At 34.8% G+C, this 23,054-nt stretch overlaps 1 protein-coding gene across 11 annotated transcripts in view; it reads left to right on the top strand.

The window, feature by feature from the left end:
• The window catches only part of CUL2 (cullin 2), a 157,408-nt gene that overhangs the window by 83,666 nt on the left and 50,688 nt on the right, over positions 1-23,054 (top strand). For all 11 annotated transcript variants that reach the window (XM_042945334.1, XM_042945343.1, XM_042945340.1 and 8 more), the window contains 4 exons: positions 2,004-2,106; positions 5,847-5,941; positions 13,385-13,490; positions 19,628-19,710. In XM_042945334.1, coding sequence (XP_042801268.1) covers positions 2,004-2,106; positions 5,847-5,941; positions 13,385-13,490; positions 19,628-19,710 — 387 coding nt within the window. The remainder of the gene's footprint in view (positions 1-2,003; positions 2,107-5,846; positions 5,942-13,384; positions 13,491-19,627; positions 19,711-23,054) is intronic.

Below are 23,054 nucleotides of genomic sequence, written 5' to 3'. Positions count from 1 at the left end.
GAAATAAATTTCTAAATTCTTTCTTAGGCGATGCATGTTAAAATTTCTACTTTTTTTGTAATATAGGTTAATATATTTTTGTTGCTGTTGGTAAGTAGTTCTTATATACTATTATATTTAATCTTCTATTTTTTAAATTTTCATTGTATCTAAGTTGATTTAAAATAATCGTAAGGGGTGCCTGGGTGGCTGAGTTGGTTAAGTGTTGACTTTAGCTCAGGTCATGATCTCATGGTTCATGAGTTCAAGCCCCACGTGGGGCTCTGTGCTGCCTGCTCACACTCTGTCCCTTCTCTCTCAAAAATAAATAAACATTAAAACAAAAATAAAAAAATAAAATTGTAATAGTTTGTTTCATACTGTACTTTTTTCTACAAAAAAATCTGGTGCAGCAGTATTGCACTATATGGATATTTTTGCTTCTCTTTTTTGCTGTAAACATTTTTTGTTTATGTTTAGTATAATAGCATACCGAAGAAATATGTACATATATACATGAAAATATTTTATCAATTACTAATTGTAATTAAAAATAAAAGGATTTAGAAGGAACCTGGGAAAGTCTGACCAAAGTCTACCTGTCAGTGACCTCATGTGGAGAGGGCTGCTTATTCTTTCTGGAGTAAGGCTACTAGGTAAATAGGCAGAGCATGTGATACTGATTCCCTATCTTCCTTCCATCACCAAGTGTTTAATAAATGCCTATAATGTGCCAGGAATTGTGCCTTGAGGCTGGGAATACAGAGATAATTAAGAACAGGCTAGTGCGGATGGAAAAGGTATAAATAATTTCTATTATATAAAAATAAATTCTGTATAAGAAGAATATGTAAAATGTTATGGGGCTATAGAAGAGGAAGAACCTGCATCCTACCTCTGTATTTTTTTAATAATGGAAATTTTTTTTAAGGTTTTTTTGTTTTTTGTTTTTAGTACTAATCTACACACAATGTGGGGCTTGAACTCACAACCCTGAGATCAAGAGTCACAGCCAGGTCCCCTCTACCTCTATAATTTTTATTTTGCCATATTTCCGGATCCTTATTTTAACTATATTAATTTTGCTTATAATATAAGAAAAGCATATTAAATAATTGAATCCATCCCAAATAATTAACCTTATTTTCAGTTTTTATCTGTATCTCCAGTTAGGCTGTTCCCAGATTGCTTCATGTGTTCTTTATCTTAACCATCTGGTCAGTAATGCAGTTTATGAAGCATGTTAACATTGATGAGTTTATTTGGTTTTTACAAAGATTCTGTAAGAGATATCAAGAGACGGTTTGTTACCCTTACCTTAGAGATGAGGAAATGACAGTGCAGAAAGGTTAAGAGACTTGGTCAAGATCACTGGCTAGTAAAGCTAAAGTCTCATTCAGATCCCATTTCCTCTGTCTCAGGATTAAAAACTCTGCTACAGTATATATCTACCATTTGTGATACCTAGCAGGGTACTTAGTTGGTATTCAAAAACTTAATTGATTAATATTACTATTCATATTACAATTCTTCTAATGGAATAAATGCTGAAGGATAGTGTATCGGTTGCAGTGTATTTTGATGAGTACTATGATGTAGGAAAATGTGTCACATTAGTAATTTTTGTAACTTTTGTTTCTCAGAATTGCTTATACATATCTACTTCTTATGATATTCTATAGCCTTTTGTTGATATTATGCTTATGTCCATTCTTACATAAACTTTATTTTGTAGGTTTCTGGGTAACTTGATTTCCCAGAACCCACTCTGAATTTTAACCTCTTAGAGAAGAACCATTTTCCTTACAATGCTGTCTAATAATTCTCAAGAAATATTTGTCGAATGAGTAAATGAATAACTCAGTGCTTTTTAAAGTAAGCATGGCTATGTATTTTACTCTTTCTATATCTGTAGAATCCTAAATTGCTTGAAATATTTCACTTTTTAATGGCAAACTTGAGTTAAATCTTTTGTTTTAAAATAATATCACTAATGAATATGCAAACCTTAACAACTTAACTAGAGATATCTATGCTTTATGTGTGGCCTATCCTGAACCCCTTGGAGAAAGACTTTATACAGAAACTAAGATTTTTTTGGAAAATCACGTACGGCATTTGCACAAGGTAAGGAGTGATACATACATGATATAAATATGTTTGTACCTGGGTAGTCACTTGACTAGTTTACTGTTTTCCAGTGCAGAATTTATATCAGATTAAGGTTATTTGCTTTGTTTCCTAAATAACATTTTTCTGATTATATATATTTAAGATCTATGAGTTAAGCATTACGTTATTAGATTCTCCAAAGGATATCAGGTTTAGTTATTCAAGATTGTATAATTAGTAACTGAAAGAGTGGGGTTTCAAATCAAGGTTTGCTCAACTTTAAAATTTGCTTCTATGTCCTCTGGATGGTGTTTACTAGAACCAAATTTTCTCTTATTCTTCCCACCTCTTGGTAAATCTCTATTATTTTCAACCTTTTAGCTGCCTCTTCATATCCTACATAAAGTCTTACAAAAGCCTAAAACTAAAAAGGGAAATGATAAATTAAAAAGCACGATAGAGACTGTCCTTGTGACCAGTTACTTTAGTTAGTAATGTCATATGTACAAGGGCAACATCACAGATTTGATCTTTGTATGAACAAAAGAATTTCCATGTTGGGGCTATAAACTGGACTTGACCTTTTATTAGCCATGTGACCATGGGCAACTCACTTAATCTACCTTGTGGATTGAAATTTCTTTGTTTTTTTTCTCTTTAAAGTTTATTTTGAGAGAGAGAGGGAGAGAGAGCATGTGAGCAGGGGGAGGGGCAGAGATAGAGAATCCTAAGCAGCTCCAAGCTGTCAGCGTAGACCCCAACTCAGAGCTCAGTCTCACAAACCATGAGATCATGACCTGAGCCAATATCAAGAGTTTGATGCTTAACTAACTGAACCACCTAGGCGCCCCGTTTCTTTATCTTTAAAATGGAGATAAAACAACACTATATAATAAGGTGTCTGACCTTGGGCATGGCTAGGTGCAGTTATGTTTTAAAGTGGTGATAACCCCAGAGCACAATTGATTGTTTGATGTTTCCCTTAAAACCTTTAAAGGTAATGCTCTACTTTTTATTATATATGGCAGATACATTTTAGTGTTCTAATATGTACATTTGTTAGTTGATAAAAGCAATTTTAATAACATACTTTAAATTATTCTTAAAATGTTTAGTATGTGAAGTTTTGAAGTTCTGCTATGATAATCTAGTGAACTTTGGTTATACCATGATTGTTACCTGTATGAGGCATTTATCAATTTTGTACTTTTATATATTAGCATAGTTTGCATTTCTTTAGATGTTTTATTTTGAAATACTTTTCAGACTTACAGAAAAGTTGCAAAAATAATACAGAATTCATGTATCCTTTTTACCAGTTTTCTTAAGGTTAACGTCTTGCATAGCAGTGGTACAATTATTAAAGCTAGGAGGGGCACCTGGGTGGCTCAGTTGTTGAAGCATCCGACTCTTGGTTTCGGCCCAGGTCATGATCTCACTGTTCATGGGATCGAGCCCTGAATGGGGCTGTCAGCACGGAGCTTCCGTGGGATTCTCTCTCCCTCTCTCTCTGCCCCTCCCTTGCTTTCTCTCTCAAAATAAATAAATAAACATTAAAAAAAACTTCAAAATTAATAGTGGTATAATTGCATTTAAAAATGATACTGTGAAATAATTTTAGGAAAGTTTAGATTACTTATATAATTATACACCATATGTTTTCTCAGATCCTGTGACAAAAAAGAAGTTGGCTAATTTATTGATGACAAAGTAAATTATTAACATAATCAACAGATTAGAAGCAGTTTTACCTGTGAGAAGAAAATTTGATTTGTTGGGGGAGGGAACTTTTTAAATTACTAAAGCATTACATTGCCGTTTTAGATAATTTAGAACATTCTGGTAAGCAAAAACAGGAAAATCATCACCCAAACATCACTCATGCCTCCAGAATTAACTACATCTATTTTGGCATATATTAATATATATATATAAAACTTGATATTTGTCTTTTGCATACTTTTGCTTTATTTTTTTATTAGAAAACTGAGTCATATACAGGTTTTTTCCTAGTTATTTAGTTTTTAATTTACATCCAAGTTAGTTAACATATAGTGCAACAGTGATTTCAGGAGTAGATTCCTTAGTGCCCCTTACCCATTTAGCCCATCTCCCCTCCCACAACACCTCCAGCAACCCTGTTTGTTCTCTATATTTAAGAGTCTCGTATGTTTTGTCCCCCTGTTTTTATATTATTTTTGCTTTTCTTGTCTTATGTTCATCTGTTTTGTATCTTAAAGTCCTCATACAAGTGAAGTCATATGTATTTGTCTTTCTCTGACTAATTTTGCTTAGCTATAATCTGCTTTTTGATTTTAATAATAATGTAAGTCTCTTTCTTGTCATTAAATGAACTTTTATAATCCTGGCAATGATGTAAAAGTTTTCATTGTGTGGAGGTACTATGATTTGTTTAAATATTCTCATACTGCTGGGCATATGGATTATTTCCAATTTATGTAATTTGTTTTTATAAACAGTGCTTCTGTGAATATCCTTGTAGCTAAATTATTTTTGTGCAGCTGAGTTTTTTATAGGATGAATTCCTAGACATAGAATTATTGAGTCATAGGTCATGAACATTTTTTATTGTTTTGACCTACAGTAACAAATTGTTCTTATATTTATTCAGCCAGCAGTATCAGTTCCTATGGGTGCTCTTTTCTCTAGCATTATTAATAGCAGTTGCTATTTTTAATTAATTTATTAATATAATAGGCAAAAAATACTATTTATAGGTTATTTGTGTCTCTTGAGCCTTAATTATTAAAATCCCAAGTTTAAAAGCATAGTATTTTATCAGAGAATTAATTAGATGGAAATTGAGGTCGACTTACTTAAAGTCATATGGACAGTTAATAAAAGAACTGAGATAAAAGAACCTAAGATCTTTTGAACATCATTTCAGTCTAGTTTTACTGTTAGAATAGATTTATTTTAAAAATTAGACCTCACACTAAATGTTTCATTTTCATTTTTCAAAAAATAATAGATTTCTACTAAGTAAATATAAAACAGCTTATTTGGGGAATATAGAAAAGGTGTTAATTTTCATAAGTAGTCTTATTTACATAAGTGAATAATTCAGAGTGATAATATACTTATGTAACTAGCAGGATGATCAAAAGTGAGGGATTTGAGGAAGTACACAGATACATGGCAGTAGAATTACATCCTACTTTAAACTGATCTTAGGGGCGCCTGGGTGGCTCAGTCTGTTGAGCATCTGACTTTGGCTCAAGTCATGATCTCGCAGTCTGTGAGTTTGAGCCCCGTGTCGGGCTCTGTGCTGACAGCTCAGAGCCTGGAGCCTACTTCTGATTCTGTGTCTCCCTCTCTCTCTGCCCCTTATGCATGCTCTGTCTTCCCCCTCTCTCTCTGCCCCTCATGCTCTCTCTCTCTGTCAAAAATAAATAAACATTAAAAAAAATTTTTTTTAATAAAAAATAAACAAAAATAAACTGATCTTAATAAAATATTCTAGCCCGAAGACAGCTTCACACCATTACATTTTGTCCCTTTAGAGAGTGAAACAGTTTACTCTTTAGTATGTATGCTTTATTTTCCTATCTAAGGCACATTTTTTTCTGATCATTTCAGTGTTCTTAAAAGTAGTTAAATTAGAATGTAATTTGTAAATGTAATTTACAATAGAATTATGTCATTTTAGAACATTAATTTTTGATAAATTTCATACCTTACAAATGAAAATAATTAGTGCTTTCCAAGTAAAAGTATATTTCTTCTTTATATAGAGAGTTCTGGAGTCTGAAGAGCAAGTACTTGTTATGTATCATAGGTATTGGGAGGAGTATAGCAAAGGTGCAGACTATATGGACTGCTTGTATAGGTAAGTATGCCTTGAAACTCTTGACAATCTATAAATAGTATTGCCTGCATTCAGTAATTGAAGGAGTTTTGGTTTTTGGTTTTTGAATCACCTCTTACCCATAGAAATAAACAGAGCTAAAGTGTTCCCTGCTATATGGACTGTGTCTGCTATGGGGAAAATGTAGTCTGGGTCATGGGAGAATATGGGAGCCAGGCAGTGTGTGGAAAGTTATTCTCTGAAAACTAAAACTGTATTTAATTCTGTAGTTCTATGTGCTAAATCTTGACAAGAGTTCCAAAGTGGAACTTCAGCTTGGATGAAGCTTAGCAGAGTAAATCCAAGCCTGTGTTCCCTGCCAGTATGCTCTTTTTGGACTCTAGGATTCAGTATTTTATGTTTTGTGGAAACACTTCTTTGTCAAAGCACTCAGCAGTTTTTCTCTTGAAGTTCTACCCTATCCTATAGGCATATTGAATTACCTACAGTGTGTTAATGCCCTATGGTCTCTCACATTTTTGTCTTTCTTGATGCTGTCATATCTATCTAAATGGCTTTTCTAGAAGCCAGTCTTTTCTAGAACTAATTCTTTTTTTTTTTTTTTTTAATGTTTATTTATTTTTGAGAGAGAGAGTGCGAGCACTGAAGGGGCAGAGAGAGAGGAGACAGAATCATAAACAGGCTCTAGGCTCCAAGCTGTCAGCACAGAACCTGACACAGGGCTGGAACTCAGAAACTGTGAGATCATGACCTGAACTGAATTCAGACACTTAACCGACTGAACCACCTAGGCGCCCCTCTGAATGAGTAATCCTGTTGTGTTTTTCCACATTCTCCTCTCTGAACTTCCCTCGTCCTTGCTCTACCTAGTCTCCTGCGTAGATCTTTTGTGTTAACTGTCATTCCTGCATGTTCCTATGGTAGTCCACACTGATCCTCTCTAACCTATTCACATAGACGATGGAAATAAATTTCTGGGTACATGAAGCAGAGACCTATTTATTGAAGAATGTTGGATAAATAAGGAATAGTGGCATTAAGTAACCTAGGCCTTTCACCCTTGGAATTAGGGTGTCTGCTCTTGAAATTGTTGTGGCCTCTGATGAGGCAGTGATAATTTTGGCATCTGCATTGTGGCATGGGCTGAGATGGACCCCTGCCTTAGTTTTTCATTGGGGAGAAGCCGAGGAGTGAAGCTGATTCTCAAAACATCATCTGTACAGTTACACTCTGCATTGCTGGAGTAGCACACTGAGGCCAGGGCTTGGTTCTCTTGCTTGGCGTGTTAGTCCTTTGTCACTGATTCATATTCCTGTAGGCTTTTATAACAACACTGGAGTTTACTTACTGTAAGTTGCTTCTGTTAGAAACTGGAACTTATTTCAACAGCCATTAGCTTTTATATCTTCTTAGAAGAGCCAAGTGTAATAAAATCAGAAGCCAGCAATTGCTGACAGGCACAAGATTTACTGTGGCTTTGGCTTTTATAAAACAGTGTTTGCCATACATTAAACATCTTGACATTTCATGTTTTTTTTTTTTTTCCTCATCCACCAAAGTGAGATAGGCATAAATAGAACTTTAAGAATTCCCTAGCTAAATTAGGAGAATTACAGGAATTTTGAGGATGAAACTGAGAGCACATGCATGCTTTGCTATTGCTGATAAGCTTGGGCCACTGGTATATAGATAACATGAGAGAGTATTTAAGACTATATGCCAGTGCAGTATGCTGTGTGCAGTGGGATACCTCTTGAGCTGAGACATTTTGGTAAAGATTTAAGTTGTTTTTCTATTTTTTCTTAGATTTCTAGGTTCTCCTATATCTGCATCTCTGTTTACCAAAATTAATTTGGTAATTTAAATTAATGGTAATATTAATAAAAAATTGGTAATATTAGTGAACTTTTATTAAATATATATTGTATATACACAAATGTGTGTGTATATAAACCATGTGAGGTAGTTGATATTGCCAAATTTGCAGCTGAAGAGACTAGACTCAGAGAGGTTAAATGATTTTGCTCAAGGTCATTCAGTGGAAAAAAATTTGTGCTAATACCAACCCAGATTGGTCACATTAAACCCATTCAACTTCTTCATTCTACCTTCGTCTCATCCTAGATTCACTCTTTTAGTCATTTAGGTAGATTTTTTCTCATCTTTTATCTTATACTTTGCATTCTTTCTAGGATGATCTCAATTACTTCTGGTTTTAGCTACAACTTACATATTACTAACCACCAAAATATTTGTATATCCCAGGTGGTCTTAGGTTTCAGAGGAGTATTTTTACCTAACCCGTCTATACCTCCAGGTTATTCTGTGGGTACATTGTAGTATTGCAGATTTCAAAACTGAGCATGTAATCTTTTATATACTGTCCCCAGTATACTGTCCCCAGTATTACTATTTTTAATTGGTAGTAATACTGTACACCCAGGCATAAATGCCGAAAGTCTCAGTTACTCTTCCTTCACTTAGGGTTGTCCTTTCTCCCTGATCTCTATTGGTCACATCCTCCAAATGTCTCTTAAATTCATTGTTTCCTTTGCATTGCTATTATAGTTCAAGCTGTTTATCATTTCTCACCTGGACTATTAATGATAAAGTCCCTATAACCAGTCTTCCAACCTTTGATTGCTAATTTATCCTATTTACTAAACTCATATTTTTTTTAACATGCAAATTTGATCACTCTCTAAAATCATGTAGTAACTTTCCACTATCTATAGCAAAGACTTAGAACTAATGGCTAATGGGATTCACATACAGAGAATTGTATTTGACCTCTGTGATGCTGGCATCATGTGGCTGACCATCATTTATTTAATTATATTGGTAGAATAGGTGGTAAGATCCTTTTTATAGAGGATATAGTTGGCAGTAATTACATGAAAACTGCTTAATGATAGTTTTTAATTGTAGGGTAGTGAGGTTATCCAGGCTAGCTATCATTTTTAATCATAGTCTGTAAGGATATATTTGTAGAGAAATATAAAGGAAGAATTCAATTTTGTTTCAAAAGTGTTTTTAAATATTTTTATGAAGTAATTTCTACCCTCTTGTTTATCCTGATTGATTTCTAAGATGGATATGCATTAATATAGGTAATTTAAGGATTCTGACTATAAGGAAAATGCTGATACTCCTGCCTGCCTTTCCCAGTACTACATAGCTCTTTAGACCCTGCTGGCCCTTGGAGTATTAACGACTTTTGAAATCCAGTAGGTATTAGCATGAGAAAAATTTTTGTAATGCAATTTCCTATGATAGATTGAAATGCTTGGTTTCTCTGAGGCTTCAGAGTTACTTTAGGCTGTTCATTATTGGCAAGTACTATTTTTAATTGTGTCAGTGCTAATACTCCAGAAAAGTGAAGGATACTTATTAAGCACTTTGTAGGTAAAATAAATTATAAAAACATAAAAATTATAAAAACTATTGCATCATACATGAGAAGAACAATCAGGTATTGCCTTTAAGAAATTATTGGGACCTATAATTTCTTAGAATATATGTCTTTAAAAACAAATGTGTCATTAATAAAATTGACTGTAAAATATTCCAGTTAAGAATTGTATCCATGTCGGGGTGCCTGGGTGGCTCAGTCTTTTAAGCTAAAAGTCCAGGTCTTGATTTCAGCTCAGGTCATGATCTCATGATTCATGGGTTCAGTTCATGGGTTTGGGCCATGGCTGGCAGTGTGGAGCCTGCTTGGGATTCTCTCTCTTCCTGTCTTTCTGCCCCTCCCCTGCTTGTGTATGTTTGTTCTCTCTCTCTCTCTCTCTCTCAAAATAAATAAACTTAAAAAAAAGGTATCCATATCAAAATGAAAACTTACACTATTTACATTTTAAGTTACATCTTTAAATTATTTTAAAAGCTTGTCTTGTCAAGCTTAAATTTAACATTAAGGGTAGAAATCTGGAATGAGAAAGCTACAATTAATGGAAGTTAAAGTTTTATTCCATGAGGTAAAGAGAATAGTGACTTGTCCTGTCAGAATGGAAACATAAAGCTCCACTAAACCAGTATACTGGCTCAAGAATATACATACAGATCATTGAAACAGATTAGTGATTCCAGACTTCTGCAGGTCTAGCAGCTAGTTCTTCAGAGTTAACAAACCACTATGCTAAGAAGTTTACTCTATAGGTATAAGGGAGCTACTTAGGATTCTGAATGGGTTAGTGACATCCTGAAAGTGGAATTTTTAGATGAATTGGAGATGGCAAAACAGAAAAAAGAGACCAGTCATGAGAGTGTTGCACATGAGAGTGTTGCACATGATCCAAGCAGAGAATTAACAAGAGACATTGGAAGAGAGAAGGAAAGTAATGGGAGAGAATAATGAATAGTTTAGGAGGAGATGAGGACCGGCTGATTAAAAGAGTAGAATGGAAGGATGAGAGAGAAGTGTTTCTAATCTTTTACTGGGATCACCGTGGTGGTACCACAGACCAAAAAAGAAACTGGTTGAGAGCAAAGGATTCATATAGGAAGGCACATAGAAATGGTAAAGATATGGTAATTAAGTCCCTCCACTCAGGGAGCATGTGTCACAGTTGAAATATTGTATTTGTTCATATTTGTATATTCTCCCAGATGTGTAAACTCTGTGTGGAAAGACCACATTTTTGTTTTTCATCTTTCTGTCCCTAGTGCCTGGCATTGTACCTGACATAGAGTTCACACTCAGTCAATATTTGTTGAATGAGAAAGGGAGAACTCATGAGTTTCTGTGCCAGCTCTTCCACTTACTAGCACATTGACTGTTGGCAAGTTCCTTAAGCTCTCTAAGCTGCAATTTTCTTACATATAAAAGGAGGATCATAATAGTACCACATGTATGTACCTGATAGTATTCAGCTGTATAAAATGCTTAGGGGTATGCCTGACATGTAACATAAGCTCTATAAATGTTAGTGATTACTTGTATTTCCTGGCATTCATGGCTTTTATGATCTGGCTCCAGGCTGCTTTTCCAAGTTTGTGTTCTAATATTAGCTTTTGTTATTCCTGCTGTCTGGAATGTTACCATTTATTTATTCAGTAATTCATCAAGGAAATATTTTTTGAGGACTTCATATTTACCTGCCACTGGTTCTGGATGCTATGTGTGAGCCAGGTCCTTGCTTTGTAGTTGTTATAATCTAGAGAGGTGACAGATGTACAAAGCAAGTAAACAAATAACAGAATTGGATTATTTCACACAGTAGTAAGTACCATGAAGAATATAAAACAGTTGTGTATAGTCACTTCAGTGGGAGTGAAGTGGCGAATTAAAGTTCATTTGGATTGGGATCAGATCAGGCCTGAGAAAAATGTGTTTGAGCTGACACCTGAATGAGAGGCCAGAGGTTAAAATATCTCTCCAATTTATATATCTTCATTTCAGGCCAGATATCCCAAATCTTCTATTTCAGGTAAAAAAAAAAAAAAAAAAAAAGCCATTCTTTCTCTATCTCTTACTTCTGTCTCTGTCAGTCCTATTTCCCTTTCTTCAATTGGAAGCATAAAATTATGAGGATCGCAGTGAGAATAGAAGGAAGGATGAAATGACATTTTGCAGGAAAAATATATTAGGACATTGCACATATGGGTAGCGGAGACTAAAATATCAAACAAAGTACCAAGGTTTTAAGCCTTGGAGTCTAGAGGCTTGAAATTAGTGTGGGAGTGCAACTTGTGTACATGGTTGTGTCTATACAGCTTTGGAGTTGTACTTTCAAGAATTGTATTTTGCATCATCTCCTAGAGTTGGTGGTAAAATAACACAGTTGAAATTTTTGTTGCCTTTGTTTTCAGTTTTAGTTGTCTGCACACGTAAAGTGGACTTTCCATTTTGATGCAACAAACATTAGAAAGTGTGCGTTTTAATATAAAGATTTTGTGGTTATTGCTTAAGTATTTATATGTCTTTAACTATATACACATGACAGAACCTTTCAGGTGGTAAGTAAGCATTAAAGGCATTGTAGTGAGGGGCGCTTGGGTGGCTCAGTTGGTTGAGTCCAACTTTGGCTCAAGTCTTTATCTTGTGATTTGTGAGTTTGGGCCCTACCTCGGGCTCTGTGCTGACAGCTCAGAGCCTGGAGCCTGTTTCAGATTCTGTGTCTCCCTGTCTGTCTGTCCCTTCCCTGCTTGTGCTGTATCTATCTCTCAAAAATAAATAAATGTTAAAAATATATGTATCAAAGGCATTATATAGTGAAATCTAGGATTGTGAAAAGTGAGTACTAGAATGTTTCTTTTTAAAATTTTTTTTAATATTTATTTATTTTTGAGAGAGACAGAGGCAGAATGCCAGTGGGTTAGGGGCAGAGAGAGGGAGACACAGAATCCGAAGCAGGCTCCAGGCTCCAGGCTCCAGGCTCCGAGCTGTCAGCACAGAGACCGACGCAGGGCTCGAACTCACGAGCTGTGAGATCATGACCTGAGCCTAAGTCGGATGCTCAACCGACTGAACCACCCAGGTACCCCAGTACTAGAATGTTTTGAGCCCTTTCTACATATTTTATTTACTTTAAAGAACTCTATTCATTTCAGTAATTCTTAGTTACTTGTCTTAGAATATGTTGAAACATTATAAAGCTATTGTCCTGTGGTAGACAAAGTGATTTTACCTTTGTCAGTTTTGCCCATACTTTCTACTGTCTGTAACAGTCTATTTCATTTTCTGTCTACTGATCATGATCTCTTTTTGTTGTTGTTTAATTACATCTTTTCCTGGTGATGAACTATAAGTTGAATGACTACCTGGATTTTTATTTTTTAAGCTTTTTTTTTTGTTTAGTTCTTTACAAAGTGAACTTACCAAGAGAATCTGGGAATGAGTTAATTAGATGGTAGAAGGATTATAGAAGCCCCTTAGGGAGGAGTTATTGGGCTATATGAGTACTGAAAAGTTTTAGACCAAATCCTTGAGTTTTAAAAAAAATTTTTTTAATGTTTATTTTTGAGAGAGAGAGAGAGACTGCGCACGTGGGCAGGGGAGGGGCAGAGAGAGAGAGGGAGTCACAGAATTTGAAGCAGGCTCCAGGCTCTGAGCTGTCAGCACAGAGCCCCGATGTGGGGCTCGATGTGGGGCTCGAGCTCACGAACTGCGAGATCATGGCATGAGCCAAAGTCAGATGCTTAACTGACTGAGCCACCAGGCGCCCCTACCCTTGAGTTTTTTTGAAGTGAAACTGGGGTGATAGGGTTTTTTCCCCCACTCTAGAGGTCATATATTTTGGCTCTTAAGGCCTTGCAGAGAAAGTTTGGCTAATACTTTTGTTCCTTTTTAATTATATTTCTAATTTCTGCGTAATTAATTTGATATATTACCAAACTATTTTATAGTTGATTTATAACCCAAAATTATTGTTTTAAAGTTGCAAGTTATTTGTTTTACTACTGATTTTAACAGTTATTTGTTTTCCTACTTACTTTAATAATAATATTATATTTGTTTTTCAGGTATCTCAACACCCAGTTTATTAAAAAGAATAAATTGACAGAAGCTGACCTTCAGTATGGCTACGGTGGTGTAGATATGAATGAACCACTTATGGAAATAGGAGAGGTAGGAAATTCTTTAAATGACTGGCAAGCATAGGAGTGTTTTTATATATATATTGAGGTAATTTCATTCACTGTCCTTTTTTCAAGGACACTGTGTTGACTACCTTAAAATTGTCGAAATTTTTTTTTTAAGTTTATTTATTTTTGAGAGAGAACGAGCAAGGGAGGGGCAGAGAGAGAGGAAGAGAGAGAATCTGAAAGCTCTCACAGCAGGCTCTGTGCTGTCAGTGCAGAGCTTGACATGAGGCTCAAACCCATGAACCAGGAGATCACAACTTAGACTGAAATCAAGAGTCAGACACTTAACTGACTGAGCCACCCAGGCACCCCCAAAATTGTCAAGATTTGAGACATCCTAAATGTTAATAAAACACTGCAGTGATTTCCTAAGAATCTTCACATAGATGAGAACAGAAGAGATGTGATTAGTATTATTTTAATAATTAGATTAATGATGGATGAATAAATGACAAGGTTAATAGTTCCACTATGAAAAAAGCTCATAAAATGCATTTTAAAAATGTTGAGACTCTTGCAGTTAAAAAGTGGAAAGGTCATGGACTTGAGAGGAAATACAGATTTATGGATATAAGAAATTATTTTTTAAGTTTATTTTGAGAGAGAGGCAGCATGTGTGTGTGCATGCACGGGTGGCAGAGGGACAGAGAGAGAGGGGGGAGAGAGAGAGGGAGGGAGGGAGAGAGAGGAAGGGAGGGAGAGAGAGAAAGAAAGAAAGAGAGGAGAGAGAGAAAGAAAGGAAAGGAGGGAGGGAGTGAGGGAGGGAGGGAGGAAAGGAAGGAAGGAAGGAAGGAAGGAAGGAAGGAAGGAAGGAAGGAAGGAAGGATGGAAGGAAGGAAGAAAGAAAACCTTAAGCAGGCTCCACACTCAGCACAGAGCCTGACGTGGGGCTTTATTTTACAACCCCGGGATCATGACCTGCACCCATATCAAGAGTCAGACGTTCAATCGACTGAGCTATCCAGGTGTCCCATGACAAATTTATTTTAACTTTAAAAAGTAATTAAATCCAGAGTGAAACAATTAAGTGTGCAGGTCAAGTAATTCATTCAGATTCTTGAGGCACAGTGCAAATTTAAATGTGGGAATTACATAAAGCATATATTCATTGTGAAAGAAATACTCTAGTACAATGTTTGTTTATTTCACGTACTACGTATTTGTTGACTAACCAGACACTGGGGATACAATGGTAAACAGACAGAAGTTCCCTGTCCTCATGGGGAAGCAGTGCCAAATAAATACAGAAATTAATGTTAAATTGTGATGGGTGTTAATGAAAGAAATAAACAGCTAAGATGCAGCATGAGGAAAGTTTTACTAGAATAATCCTTTTAGAAAGAAATTTGTCATCGTCTTTCAGTAGACTTTAAAATGTTTAATATTTGTTAATTAGGTAATCCCATGTCTAGTAATCTGCACTGTGAAAATGATAAATATGGAAAAAAAAAGTTTAAATGTTTAAGAGTATTCCTTGTAATCATTGTTAGTAAGGGTGACTAATGGGTAGACAATCCAAATGTCCAATATCCAATAGTAAAAAAATCATACATAGAAGAATACATACAATATACTTTTGTTATAAAGGCAAAGAGATGAATTAGTAATAGAAAATACTTCATAGAAACTTTAATAAAGGGGAAAATATTTTATGAAAAAATGTGGACACATTGTATGTTTAATAGGAATAAAACTGCAGGGGGAAAAAGGATGCAGAGTAATGGATTAGTGGGAAATAACAAAATCTTAACAGTAGTTGCTTTAGTTAGTAGGATTATAAGAATATTTTAATGATGGTCCCTTATCACCAGCATTGTCAAGCTCACTCCTTCTCCCAGAGGAAATCACCATAAACCATTTGGTTTTTGTCTTTTCTGAATTTTACCTGCACATTTGCATTGTAAATATTTATACATACAGTTTAATTTTAAATGTTAATGGAATCATAGCATATATACCATAATGATATCACACCATATATCTTGGAACTTGTATTTCTTGCTTGTTTTGTTTTGTTTTTTGGTTAATGTGTCTAAGTGTTCTTTTTTGTTGTTGTTGTTCATTTATTGTTTTAATTTACATCCAAGTTAGTTAGCATATAGTGCAACAATGATTTCAGGAGTAGATTCCTTAACGTCCCTAACTCATTTAGCCCATCCCCCCTCCAGTAACCCTCTGTTTGTTCTTCATATTTATGAGTTTCTTATGTTTTTGCCCCCCCTCCCTGTTTTTATATTATTTTTGTTTCCCTTCCCTTATGTTCATCTGTTTTGTATCTTAAAGTCCTCATATGAGTGAAGTCATATGATATTTGTCTTTCTCTAATTTCGCTTAGCATAATACCCTCTAGTTCCATCCACGTGAGGTGTTCTTTTCATATAAGTTTATTTTTGTGAGAGCTCAGTATTCTATAATAGGGATATAAAATAATTTATTTATCATTTATTAGACTATTCTCCTTAGTTTACAGTTCTTGTTGAAAATACCACTGTGAATATCATTGTTCATTTGTTCATTTATTAAGTATTTTTTAAACCCATTTGTGTGCCAGGCACTTTTCTATATGCTAGGAATTCAGTAGTGAACAAAATAGACACAAACCTCACACTCAGAGAGTTAACATTTAAGTATACATCTCTTTGTACATGAGCAGAAACTGTCGTAGAGTTGGTACCTGGAAGTCAAAGCATCCTGAATTTTGATAGCACCACCAGCTTGCTTTCAAAAGGCTTTAGTTTTCTCTCCCACCACAGCTATAAGATCACATTTTCTTTTGTATCACTTTCTTTTTTCCCTGTTGGTGCTATTTAAAAATATAAAAATAAGGGGAAACTTGAAGAATGTTCCTTCTGGGAAGGCAGATGCTTTTACTTATTTGAAATGGAATTACCAATTGATCAGAATAAAGTTACCCCAGGGAAACAGAATAGAGGCTAAAACCAGACTAATAGCTGTATAGATGCAATTAAGTTGGAAACAGAGGAGCAGTCAATTTTTGATACTGAAATAATTTGTACTCTCTATGGGAAAAATATATTGGATTTTAAATGTGGAAGGCAAAACTTGAAAACTTTTAGAAGGCAATATAAGAGCACACATATCCCTGACATTAGGCTAGGGAAGTTCTTAAAAGACATGAAAAATACAAACAATAAAGGAAAAGATTGATAAAATGGAGACATTAAAATATAATGTATTTTTACTAAACACTTTTAAAAGAACTCAAAAGTTAAGTCACAAAACTATGACAAATTGCAGTATGTATGTCAAGGGATTAATTTCTACAGTATTTAAGAACTCCTAGTTTTTATTGAAAACAAGATAAATATTAATAGAATAATGGGCAAAAAGGATGAATGGGCATTTCACAGAAAAAAAACTAAGACATACAATAAAAATATAAAAAGATGCCCAGCCTCGCTCAAGAAGATGCCAGTTAAAACCAAAAGGAGTTAAGAGCACCTGAGTGGCTCAGTCGGTTAAGTGTATGACTTCGGCTTAGGTCATGATCTCATGGTTTATGGGTTTGAGGCCCACGTCAGGCTCTGCGCTGACAACTCAGAGCCTGGAGCCTGCTTCGGATTCTGTGTCTCTCTCTTTTTCTGTCCCTCCCCTGCTCGTGCTGTGTCTCTCTCTGTCTTTCAAAAATAAAGAAACGTAACAAAAAACGAAAAACCAAGGAGTTACCAAAACAATCTACAGATTGACTGTAATCCCTAACAAAATATCAATAACACTTTTCACAGAACTAGAACTGATAATCCTAAAATTTGTATGGAACCACAGAAGACCTCAAATAGCCAAAGCAATCTTGAGGAAGAACAAAACTGTATCACAATCCCTAATTTCAAACTATGTTGCAAAGCTGTAGTAATCAAAACTGTATGGTACTGACACATAAATACACATAGATCAATGGAATAGGATAAAAAGCCCATGCATACAAACCCACACTTCTGTGGTCAATTAATTTATGACAAAGGAGGCTCGAATATACAGTGGAGAAAAGAGTCTTTTCAGTAAATAGTGTTGTGAAAACTGGACAGCTATATGCAAATGAATGAAACAACCACTTTCTTACACCATACACAAAAATAAACTCAAAGTGAGTTAAAGATCTAAATGTGAGACCTGAAACAATAACATTCATAAAAGAAAAAACAGGCAGTAAAATCTTGGACAGCGGCCTTAGCAACATATTTGTAGATGTTTCCTTCAGGCAAGGGAAACAAAAGCAGTAAGATACTATTGGGACTATACCAAAATAAAAAGCTTTTGCACAGCAAAGGAGACCATCAACAAAACAAAAAGCCAACCTAGTGAATGGGAGAAAATATTTGCAAATGACATATCTAATAAGGGTTAATATCCAGAATACATAAAGAACTTATACAACTTAGTACCGAAAAAAACAATTCAATTAAAAAATGGACAGAGGACCTGAATAGACCTTTTTCCAAAGAAGACATACAAATGGCCAACAGCCACGTGAAGAGATTCTCAAATCACTATCAGGGAAATGAAAAAATCAAAACTACAATGAGAAATCACCTTACACCAGTCAGAATGGCTAGTATCAAAAAGACAAGATAGAGTGAATGTTGGTGAGCATGTAGAGAAAAGGAAATTCCCAAGCACTGTTGGTGGGAATGTAAATTGGTGCAACCACTGAAGAAAACAGTGGTTAAAATTAAAAATTTGTAATTTAATTTTAATTCCTCAAAAAATTAAAAATAGAAATATGATCCAGTAATTCCACTGCTGGGTATTTATCCAAAGAAAATGAAAACACAGATTCAAAAAGATCTATGCACCCCTATGTATATGCAGCATTATTTACAGTAGCCTAATTATGGAAATAGCCCTAGTGTCCACCGATATAGATGAATGGTTAAGAATTGGTACACACACACACACACACACACACACACACACACATACACACACACACGATGGAATACTACTCAGCCATAAAAAATGAAATCTTGTCATTTGCAACAACATGGATGGATCTAGAGGGTATAATGTTAAATGAAATAAGACAAAGACAAATACCATATGATTTCACTCATAAGTGAAATTTAAGAAACAAAACAAATGGGGAAAGAAAAAAGAAGCCAAGAAACAGGCTCCTAACTACAGAGAACTGGTTACCAGAGAGGATGTGGGTGGGGGCTGGGTGAAATAGGTGAAGGAGATTGAGTACACTTACCTTGATGAGTACTGAGTAATGTATAGAATTGTTGAATCATTATATTGTACACCTGAAACTAATAGAACACTGTGTGTTGACTATACTGGACTTAAGACAAGAAAAATATTATAGGGACATGTAGACATTTGGTAGAACTATAAAGCAAGGGAATGATTTAACACAAATTTCAAGGTGGTTGTAACCTTTGAGGGGAAAGTAGGAGGATATGTGGTACAATGGTAATGTGGAAGTTGTGTTTCTTAAACTGAGTGGTGAGTACAGGAATGTTTTATTTTATTATTCTTTTAGTTGACCTTCCTTTTATGTTTGTATGAGAGGTTTTGTAATTTCAAAATCAGCCAACAGCTAAATCACTTTAACATAATTCCTTTATTTCTATTAGTCTTAGCCTTTCCATAATACTGGGCATTTAACATTCAATAAATTCTACTTCATAAAAATCTAATCAATTATGTCTTTAAGACTTTCAGTTAATGATAAAACCTTAATTCTGTTTCTTGTACAAGTCTGATGTGGTAGTCATTTTCATTTTAAATTAGAAATTTAGCAGCGCCTGGGTGACTCAGTTGGTTAAGCATCGAACTCTTGATTTTGGCTGAGGTCAGGTTCTCTAGGTTGTGGAATTAAGCCCCGCCTCAGGCTCTGTGCTGAGTGTGGGGTCTGCTTAGGATTCTTTTTCCCTCTTCCTCTGCCCCTATCCTGCTTGCCCTCTCTTTTGTGTGCGTTCTCTTTCAAAAAAATAAATAACTTAGAAATTTATTTTTTATGTATATTCAGTTTTCATTTGAATTTTGAAAGTTTGGTTATAAATACTTGAAAGAGTATGTTTGCTTTGAAGAGTCTTTTAACATTTTAACAAATGTTAAAAGTAGTTCAGCCTTGATAATTTTTATTTTTCCTGGCAGCTAGCATTGGATATGTGGAGGAAATTGATGGTTGAACCACTTCAGACCATCCTTATCCGAATGCTGCTCCGAGAAATAAAAAAGTGAGTACTGATACTTATCTTCTTGAGTCAATTCTAATTTGCTGTTTGAAATGGTTTCAAATAGTGTACTGTTGCATGGGTGTTGACTAGACATAGGCCATGTGTTACTTAAACGAGCCTCATTTTCCATCTAAATGGCAATGTTTTAAATTGTTTCATAATTTTTTTTGGCAGGTCTTTGGTCCAATATACTTAATAAATAAATAAATCCCTGAAGGAAGTGACCTATAATTTGTTGTTGCAAGCCTGGTACCCTCTTGGATTTTCCAGGGCAGTGCTGAATTGTTTGAACATGTTCTGTCAGTTTAAATCCTGATGAGGGTAACCTACCTATTCAAGAAAACAGATTTTTCTAGGTAGTTGGTTACCTCTGAGCCCCAGTGTTAAATCAGTAACTTGCCTATTAATGTGAGGTTAGTTTATGGGAAAATGGCTTCTCATTTTACTCAGGACCCAGTGTTTTGGACTTTACCTAATTGCTTTGTGAATAGAATTGGAGACAAAGTAAGTTTTCCCGTGGAGTCCAGAATAGAACATCCTTGCATCCATTCTGGCCTAAAAGATTCTTACTAGGCTTCAGCTTTGGGGAACCTAAAGCACTAAAAGTCACTCATACAGATGTGTATATAATAAATATCAGGTTATTGGAACTGATATTATAGGAATTATCTAGACCAGTGAATTGCAACGTGATAACGGCCACTCCATCTGAAAATGCTTTCTCTAAAGAATACCCATAGATGGAGTTTTTTATGTGAGGGAAAAAAAAGGAAAGCATTGTTCTTTCTGTGAGCTCCTACTGGGAAATAAGGGACTTAAAAACAAAAAACTAAAGAAAAACATAAAGCCACGAAAAAGGGTAATGGAATATTTTAAAATTTATTGTTAATGCTAAGTAGAAAGTAGATGGTAGCAATTAATAACTTGGTTTTAAAAACCTGTCGCTTCCCTTTTAATTATTCCATTTTTTCTAAAGGTAGTGAGGAGAGAAAAGGCAATACTAAAGCAGTAGGGTGGAACAATTTTTTTCTTCTCTTTTCTCTACTAAACAATAATTAAAAGAATACTCCCAACAATATTTATAGGTTCTAACATAATTTATTTTTCTATTAAATATTAACTTTTTTCTTAACTTGGAATTCAGTTATTTTACATTGAAAGTTTATTGAAAATATTGTTAAAATTTTCTGAATGTTAGTTTTTTGAAATGTCTCTTTTAATATGTTTGTCCCAACCTAGTAAATTTTCTTAAGTGTGATTGTTAGCTTGTTAAAAATGAATTTGATGGAAGATTTTAAGAAATTTTCTAACTGTATAAGAAAAATAATGCAAGTATATGATTTCTGGAAAAGATGCATAGATTATTTGGTTAGAGATATTAGGCCAACTGTTCTTAGTTTTGTTGTTATAATCAGATTCCATTAAAGTATTATTTGACATGCCCTACTAATACCTCATTTATTTTTCATGTGTACTCTATTAGGTCGGTGTTATCCCACCTTTTACAGCTAAGTAAGCTAAGGCATAATAATAATAACAATAATGGGGCACGTGGGTGGCTCAGTTGGTTGAGTGTCTGACTCTTGATTTTGGCTCAGGTCATGAGCCCAGGGTCATGGGATCAAGCCCTGCATCAGGCTCTGTAGTGAGCATGGAGCCTGCTTAGGATTCTCTCTCTCTTTCTGCTCATCTCCCCTGCTTGCGCCCTGTCTTGCTCTCTAAAATAATAAATAATAAATCAGTAAATAGTAACGACAACAAATAATAAATATGGGAGCTATGTGCCAAGAAGTGTTCTAAAAGCTTTACTGGCATTATCCCATTAATCCTCACCACACTGGGATGTTGGTACTATTTCCATTTCCATTTTACAAATGAAGACATCAGTGGTGGCACTCTAAGAAGACTAATTTGACTCCAGCCCCTATTTTCTTTTTTTTTTTTTCTCTTCAGCTCCTGTCTCCAACTTACCAACTCTATATCCATTAAGCCTGTTTTTTTAATTCACAGAATATTTCTTTCATTCCCAGTTCCAATATTTTAGCTTTTATATACATTTGAGTTTTATAGTGCTTTGAGTATTCTAGTATTTTCACACATAGTACTTTGTATGATCTTAAGGAGGCAGTTTTATTTATAAGTAAATAATTTGAACTTTCAATAGAGAGAAACAACTTCTTGAATTTGATATAGCTAAGGAAAGAAAGTCCATGCCTAGAAACTTCCAATTTGGGTCTTTCTACTATGTTGCTTTAGTATTGTTAGTATTGTTTAGTATTGTTTCCACTATGTTGCTTTACCCATTGTTGTTTGAAATAATATGGCCAGATATAACTTCCGTTACATGGACAAGTGGCTGTGTTAAGTATTTCCCCATTGATAAACTTGTCTGAACAGGATGTGAAGGTGAATATTATCATAGACTCATTTACAAATGGGGAAAATGAGGCTTGCGAAGGCAATCACCTTACTCAGGTCACATAACTAGTACATGGCAGAATGAGAATTAGGATTTAAGGCTAACAGAGAGGTATTTTATTATATGTACCTACAACTTCTTTTTGGAAAGAGCTCCACTAAACTTAAAGTTTAGCAGAGCATATTACAAATTTGATTTCCTATCAGCTTATTTAGTTTCCTTTCCTGTAATCACCCCTGCGTTCCTAGGAATTTTCTACAAGTGTCTAAAGAATAGGGGTGCCTGGGTGGCTCAGTCGGTTAAGCATCCGACTTCGGCTCAGGTCATGATCTCACGGTCCGTGAGTTCAAGCCCCACGTAGGGCTCTGTGCTGACAGCTCAGAGCCTGGAGCCTGTTTCAGATTCTGAGTCTCCCTCTCTCTCTGACCCTCCCCCGTTCATGCTCTGTCTCTCTGTGTCTCAAAAATAAACGTTAAAAAAAAAAATTACTGTGAACTAATGGTTTCTTAAATCTGGCCAGTGAAAAGTTTACACAAGGGATATTTAAAAGTATTGTTCTACAAAAAAATTATAAAATATGTTGATTGTACACAATTAAAAATATATAGAAAGTTAAAAAAAAAATTAGAAGGCCTTCATTTTTCCCCTAATACCTTCAATACTGTTATTTAAAGCAAATCACTATTAAGGATTTAAAGTATTCTCTGAAAAAATTCTCTATGCATTTAAGATTGTGTGTACATTTGTTTATATGGATGTGCATATGTATATATCTACATACGTATAAATACTGCATACAGTATTACACACACATATGTACATGCATTGGGGGAATTTATAGAAGTATTACGAATACCTAATAATATATTCTTAGAAATTAGAATAGATTAGTGGTTGGTATGAGGCTATAAGTATGAGGGAGTTG

Source organism: Panthera leo, chromosome B4 (assembly GCF_018350215.1).
Source record: "Panthera leo isolate Ple1 chromosome B4, P.leo_Ple1_pat1.1, whole genome shotgun sequence".
Lineage (NCBI taxonomy): Eukaryota > Metazoa > Chordata > Mammalia > Carnivora > Felidae > Panthera > Panthera leo.
This window is presented reverse-complemented; position numbering and strand designations above follow the sequence as displayed.